The sequence below is a fragment of the Lolium rigidum genome, chromosome 1 (assembly GCF_022539505.1).
Source record: "Lolium rigidum isolate FL_2022 chromosome 1, APGP_CSIRO_Lrig_0.1, whole genome shotgun sequence".
Lineage (NCBI taxonomy): Eukaryota > Viridiplantae > Streptophyta > Magnoliopsida > Poales > Poaceae > Lolium > Lolium rigidum.
Window position 1 is genome coordinate 330075220 of NC_061508.1, and position 7334 is coordinate 330082553.

Sequence of the window (7334 nt, forward strand, 5' to 3'; positions counted from 1 at the left end):
GATAAAGCAGGGGAGTTTGCATATATTCATGTCAAACTGACTTCTCTTAATTTAGTTCATGTAGGAATTAGGATGGCTTTCATTATCACCTAAAACATGTGATAACCCAATAAATGGGTCAGGTGCTGCATTGCCGTCTATTTTGTCAAATTTGCTGCACCTTGCATACTGGCCAAGTTAAAGGACCATTGGATTCAAAGAATCTGCGTAGAAAATTTGTAGAAATCTTATAGAAAATTTTCTATGATGGTTGTTTGATTTGTAGAATTGATTTATATAGATTTCTTTTTCTAAGCAATCATTTGCACTAGATTTTATAAAAAATCTAACATCCCCTCATACTTATATTTAAGTTTTTTTTGCTTTTTGTATAACAGGGAGTATGTTTTGGCTCATGGAAGCATATACCTACTTTATTTTGAAATGCATCGAAGACATATTTTAAAATGTTAAAAATTGAAACATATAATTTGCAGTTACATCTTCACGTGCTATGCGCCCATAAAATTGTTTCATGAAAAAGTTGAATCGTCTTGTGGCGTGTGTAAAAATGATATATATCATCAGTGCCAAAAAATAATGATTTTCTCAAGATCAATTTTCTCTTTTTTACATAAAGGGCATATAATATTATTTGTTTCCGAAACTTGACGAACCCTTTGTGAGATGTACATGCATACTTTATTGAAAAAAATTGACAATTCAAAATATGATTTTTTTGGTAGAGGGGGCATATGCACCCGGAAGCCTATTTGAATTTCTAAACTAAACAAACTTTTGTTCATATCAATTTTTGTGGAATTATAGTGAGCATGCCATTGCAATTTTATAGTTTTTCTTTTCCTACGTTCTCTTATCCTGCCAATCAAATAGGTTGTTAAACTCTGATGATGACCAGAAACTAGTACGATGGTGATGTTTATTCTTCTTTTTCTAATCTCTTTGTCAGCCTTCTAAAATGTACGATACGCACAAGCAATAAATTGGGTCACTCGATGGAGTGGCGATCAAGTTCAACCTGTGGCGACCAGCTTCTGAGTATTGGCAGCAAAGGGGCGTCCGAGATTGGTATCGTGAGTCAGAAGACGATGCACGTACCCAATGGCCGTCAGCAGCGAAGATGCAAGAGGGCTGACAAACCTGCACCACATCACCACCCTCACGACTCTGAACCATTAAAAGTGAGGAAGATATGAGGGAAGGACAAGTCAGGTGGAGTTTTGCGTTGTATATCTTCCTCGCCAGTTTAGAAAGGTACTTTCTCTTTGCACAAAATTTGGTGCTTAAAAAAGGTTTTTCATGATAATCTTTTTATTTTTTGCACAAGATATAAAAATATCAGTTTTCCGCCAAACATGTGGGCACATATAACGTCGACAGCGCCAAAAAAAAATCAGATACTTATTAACATTTGAAAATGTTCTTCTGGTCTGCGGGAGCATATGCTCTCAAGTTCAAACGTCAATTTCCGCTTTCTCTCTTCAATAATTCTTGTTTGAACTAAAATCACGACAAAACTATTGAATTGAGTGAGTAAAAGAAAATTTTAACACGATGGTTTAAGGTGCACGTTTCTTGGAAACTACAACTGTAGTCTGATCTCTAGGGAGCCCTTTATTTTAGAATTTTAAAAACAAGATTTAAAGTTTTTAAAAATATTAAAAAGTTTGAATACAAGTAGTCATGTATACTAAAAGTGTGCAAAATCACAATGAAAATTACTAATTTATATTCTATGATACATAGAAAATGATAAAAGCGTAAAACTGAGTATACTGAATAGTTCATATAACAACCAACTTTATCAAATTAAATCAAGTGTTTTCTAGCGTAAATAAAAATTCCTGGAGCTCGGACTTCATTTTTCCGTACTAGCACATTTCTCGCATTGATCATTAGAGGCACTAACTTAGTTACACGCTAGACTTGCACCGCCACCAAGACCAATCGTAGATCAGAACTGACTGTGACAACACCACCCACTAACTCGATATTGTGATAATTCCCGATGCCCTAGCTCCTACTGAGTTTGCATTATGTTTGTGAGGATGGAAGGCGGATCATGTAATGGTGTCTACGACATGTCCCGGTCCTGTAGTGCGGCCCTAGATAGGAAGACGCCATGGTCCAACCCACCAATTTGAAACTCTTTCCCTATTCCTCCTCTATGTCGCCCCTTAGTTCTCCTCCTCTAACCAACAAAATCCCCATGACAATCCAGCACATCCTGCACATCAAACACATATACAACAAAATCGGTGGACGTGAATCAATAGGGTTAGGGTTCACTTCGGCCAGTCGCTTGCTTCCGTGTAACCAACAAATCCTGCACAACAGTGATCATCGGGTGTCGCCCCATCTCCACCCCCTCTTCAACGACTGGTGGCACTGGGGGTATCCACCCCTCACCTTCACTATGTTGTTTTTTGAATGATGGAAATTACGAACAGTGAGATAGATGCATACGCTCCCACCATCAGACGCATTGTGAGGTATCCAATTTCAGCAAATATTTCACTATCAACAGAAATTAAACGTGTTTCACTTGAGAATTAAAGAATAACTCAAACGTGTAGAAACATTCAAATTCAGTGTATGTATGTTGGCCAACTAGCAACGCAGTTGCCCAAGATGGCGGCGGAGTGGGATTTGTGAATACAGAGGGAGAAGTGGTCCAGCATATGAGCTTGGCAGAGAACGGACGTACAGTGAGTAACGTGACGGTGCGATTGAAGTGCACACATCTGCTATATTTGCTTTGTCGAGAAAAGAGCCAAGTAACATCGATTTCAGCTTTCAGGTATTTTCCCTATCCAACAAAGTGGGACAGGGTCATGGGCCTCTTGGCGCAACTTTGAAAGTCAGTTGGCCAGCCCGCAGGCGTCCCGGCCCACGCCTGACAGCTCGACCCTATTTAATGGCGGCAAAGCGAAGGCTAGGCGCACTTGTAACTGCAAGCCGCGCGCGCACCCGGCTCTCGGTCGCTGCACGCGAGTACCCGACGACGCACTATCTCGATTACGTACACAGCCACAGCGCGCGCGCCATTGATGGCGTCTCGCCAGGCAAGGTCGTCGTCGATGACGGTCGCGCTGTTGCTCGTGGCCGCGGCGGCGGTACAGATGCTCGTCGTCGACGCGGCAACGGCAACGGCATCGCCATCGGCGTCGGCGAAGAAGAGGCCGGTGGTGCCGGCGGTGATCGTGTTCGGGGACTCGACGGTCGACACGGGCAACAACAACGCGATCAACACGGTGCTGAAGAGCAACTTCCCGCCGTACGGGCGCGACCTGCACATCCCGGGCGGCGGCGCCACGGGGCGGTTCTGCAACGGGCGCCTCCCGCCGGACTTCGTCTCCGAGGCGTTCGGCCTGCCGCCGCTCGTGCCGGCGTACCTCGACCCAGCCTACAGCATCCAGGACTTCGCCACCGGCGTCGTCTTCGCATCCGCCGGCACCGGCCTCGACAACCGCACCGCCAGCGTCCTGGTACGTCCTGCAGCCGCCGTGTCCATGCTCCGATCTCCCCGTGCTATGTTAAGCTGTTCCTGAAATATCGCGTCCTGCTTTATCATGATAATCTGAAAGCCGTTAACCTGCCAATATTAACAAACTTGTTGGAAATCTGTTTGGTACCTTAACAAACTTCTTACTACTAATGTGCTGGAGCAATATTCCCTCGTTCCATGGCAACTGTGTATCCGTTTCATCTCACATAGCGCTGCTACGCATATACCAGTACTGGTCGTCGTCATACTCATATCCCCTGTCACGTCAGCTAGCTAGGTATTCCCAACTCGCAATCTTCTTCTGGGCTAGGCTTCCCTCACGACCTCCATTAATTGGCGATGGCCAACATCACGACGTACGTAGCATCATCAAGATCGACCTGACAGTGAAGACTTGAGTCGACGCAGGTTGGGTCTTGGGTGAGAGATGGCGTCGGCGCAAAAGTCGATCCGGCCTCGACAACACGAATACATATGCATACGTCTACCTGCAGCTGCCGCGAGCACACTAGTACACGACTTGCTACTTTTTAAAAAAAAAACTACTTGCTCCATTTGATAATTCTTGTTGTGATTGCAGCTCGAACTTGAATTAAAACCAAGACATAAATTATGGAAAGGAGTAGGTAGTCATACAACTACACGTCTACACCAGACTACAGTAGCAACGGGAACACTAGTCCTATTGTTTGCGTTTCAAATGGCGAATTGTTCAGTATGGATTCTGAAGACTTGGGTCATTAAGTGAACTTACACACTCGTACAGTTCCATTTATAGGTACCAGGCATAGTCGGCCAGGACCGCCCGGGTCCATTACATAACCACGGATATACACATGCCAGTTGAGAGCCATGTGTTAGGAAACGAGTTACTGCCGCAGGATTTTCAATAAACGATAACCTGGAACTCTTTTAATGTCTTGGTCAATGATCTCACCTGTATGTTTTAATGATGTCTAACAGAAGATTAAGGGACCCCATGAAATATGATTAGGATAGAACCCATCAGGCCACCAGAGTGAGATATATAACTTAAATCCGCTCATTTGAATGCGCAGCTAAAACCTTACCATGGAGCAATTTTGCTCAGTTCTCACCGCAACTGGATAATTTCTTTCGAGATTTGGGGAATAAGACCTTACATTGAGAATATAAGAGTGTGAATTGTCTGCTAGTTAGCTTTTTGTCTAAATATGTCTCAAAGGGTCTGCCTTTTCTTAATCTTGAAAGTTAGATTTTTGTTCTTAATTTTGAAAGTTAGATGAGCGTGCGGGACTTCTAGCACACCATCAATAGCATGTGCAAGGTTCTAGTCTGGATTAATGGCGCGCCCACTAACTGTTATAGCTTATACACGCCTGCGATGGGGCACGCAACAATATATACTCCATATGTAGGGAACATATGACAGTAGCAGATTCGCGCAGCCATGGAGTTTTATGGCCAGCATGGAAATGGTTGTAGTACTATACTGAAGAATGCTCCAAATTTCCATTACCCAGCAAACAGGCTGCAAGTGGCAACGAGCAGTTACACTTTCGGCTACTAGTGTTGCATCTTTATAAGGTTTGAGCAGTGCTATATGCTGTGCGTACTGGTATAAGATTTGCTATTTTCATTAACATAGAAGAAGTTTGCGTAGGACAAGTCCTAGGTCTTTAAGAATTACAAGACTGCTGTCCCGGTATTACATAGCTCAATTTTTTTGCCCTGGCTAAACACCATGATATTGCCTCTTCTTTGATCTTTTTTATAATGATGGCCACGGGAGATGAATGATGTCGGAAGACCCTTCCTTACCCTTTTCAAAAAAAAGACTGTTCTTATCTGTAACCATGTTCTTCTGCAAAACGTTGATTTAGACATTGCAGATCCCCACAGAGAAGATTGGTCAGCAGCACCGATCCACCATCAGGATTGACGGCTAATTAATCACACAGCAATCCGCATGCCCATCAACCACCAAGTACATACGACCTTTGCTAATTTGCAAAGCATTCTGTTGGTTGTTTTTTGTCCTCAAACACAAGCATTCTCATGGTTGTCGTCGAGACTTGAGAAAATATATCCCCCTTCTCCTTCGAGCAACCAACCGTATGCAGAGGCATTAACTCTCTTGCATTCAGTGCTCGAACTGGATGATCGATCACATGATTCCCATGGATAGACTTATTTATCAGGAGCACCATCTACCGTTGCCGGTTGGTCCGACAACCTGCATGCAGCTGCGCATGATCAGCCGATAGGCCTATGTTCTTCAGTGTGCACTCTGTCCTGTACTGTTCTGGCTAAGAAGCTTCTTTCAACTCCAGACTCAATAGTAGTTATGTCCCATGGTCAGACACTTTTTTTTTTGTTTCTGTTTCCTTGTGATGGCGATGTCCATGGGCTGGAGAGGGACGCTTATCGATCTGCTGACACATTGATTAGCGGTCAGTCCACCGTTTTCGATCTGAATTTGGCGCCATCTTCAGTTCCTGCAGAAATTATGGGCCAAATAGTAGTACTGGTGGTTAGTTTGGTTAGTTGCTGCTCTCACCAACTAGTCGCACCAATCTTTCCTGGACTAGAATCTATGTACAACGAGAATGTACTGGCATGCTAACTGAATCGAATATTGTATTGTGTCTGTGCTATACATAAGGACAATTGTCACTATTTAGAATTCAAGATACCAGAATTCACTGATTCGAGAAAGTGTTCAGAAAAGGAGAGTTTTGCTAATCCTCAGTTGCCAATAAATTCCTATAAATTTGCAAGTCTGTCCTATAATTACAGCATTGGCCTTGTTACCTAAAAAGGAGTTGCAGAATCAGCAAAATTGTTCGATTTCAGTAACTGACAAGTATTGCACGCTTAACTCTTCTCCTTGCGCATGCACAAATGCAGGCAGTGCTCCCGCTGTTGAAGGAGGTGGAGTACTTCAAGGAGTACCAGCAACGGCTGGCCAAGTACGTCGGGCCCGACCGCGCCAAGCACATCATCTCCAACGCCGCCTACATCGTCAGCGTCGGCACCAACGACTTCCTCGAGAACTACTACCTCATGGTCACGGGGCGGTTCCTGGAGTTCAGCGTCGGCGAGTACTCCGACTACCTCGTCGCGCGTGCGGAGGAGTTCCTCACCTCCATCTACAAGCTCGGCGCGCGGCGGGTCACCTTCGCGGGCCTCCCCGCCATCGGCTGCGTGCCACTGGAGCGCACCCTCAATGTGCTCCGCGGCGGGGGCTGCAACGAGGAGTACAACCAGGTGGCCAGGGAGTACAACGTCAAGGTGAAGGCCATGATCGCCAGGCTCCGGGCCAACCTCAAAGAGTTCAGGCTCGCCTACATCAACATCTACGACGCCATGGTCGACCTCATCGACCATCCTGAGAAGCTCGGGCTGGAGAACGTCTCGGAGGGGTGCTGCGCGACGGGGAAGATTGAGATGGGGTACCTCTGCAACGATGTGTGCCCGCTGACGTGCGACAACGCTGACAAGTACTTTTTCTGGGACTCGTTTCATCCCACTGAGAAGGTGAACCGCTTCTTCTCCAAACGGACCACGGAGGTGTGGTTAAGCTTGTTAAGGTAGCTCCAGTATGTACTCCATCATTCATCAGGGTGTTCTTGGTATGAAAATTGAATGCGAGTTCAACTACACTGATAAGTTATTCAGGACGACATTTGCCTGCCATACATATATACCAGCATAGCTTCAAGTAAAATATTTGGACTAATTCGCTGTGTTCAGGGATTGGTCTAGGTATCCATGGATATCAAACATGTTCGACACGGGTTTGAAGGGCATTTTTCTGTCCATGGTTACTCGCTAAGTTATGAGC

General features: G+C 44.9%; 1 protein-coding gene across 1 annotated transcript; it reads left to right on the top strand.

Annotated features, from left to right (window-relative positions):
* The first annotated feature begins 3050 nt into the window (after positions 1-3050).
* LOC124684367 (GDSL esterase/lipase At4g26790-like) lies at positions 3051-7113 on the top strand. Its single transcript, XM_047218695.1, has 2 exons — positions 3051-3488; positions 6398-7113. The coding sequence occupies exons 1-2, from the start codon at positions 3051-3053 to the stop codon at positions 7082-7084; spliced, it is 1125 nt and encodes a 374-aa protein (XP_047074651.1). The 3' UTR covers positions 7085-7113.
* The last annotated feature ends 221 nt before the right edge of the window (positions 7114-7334 follow it).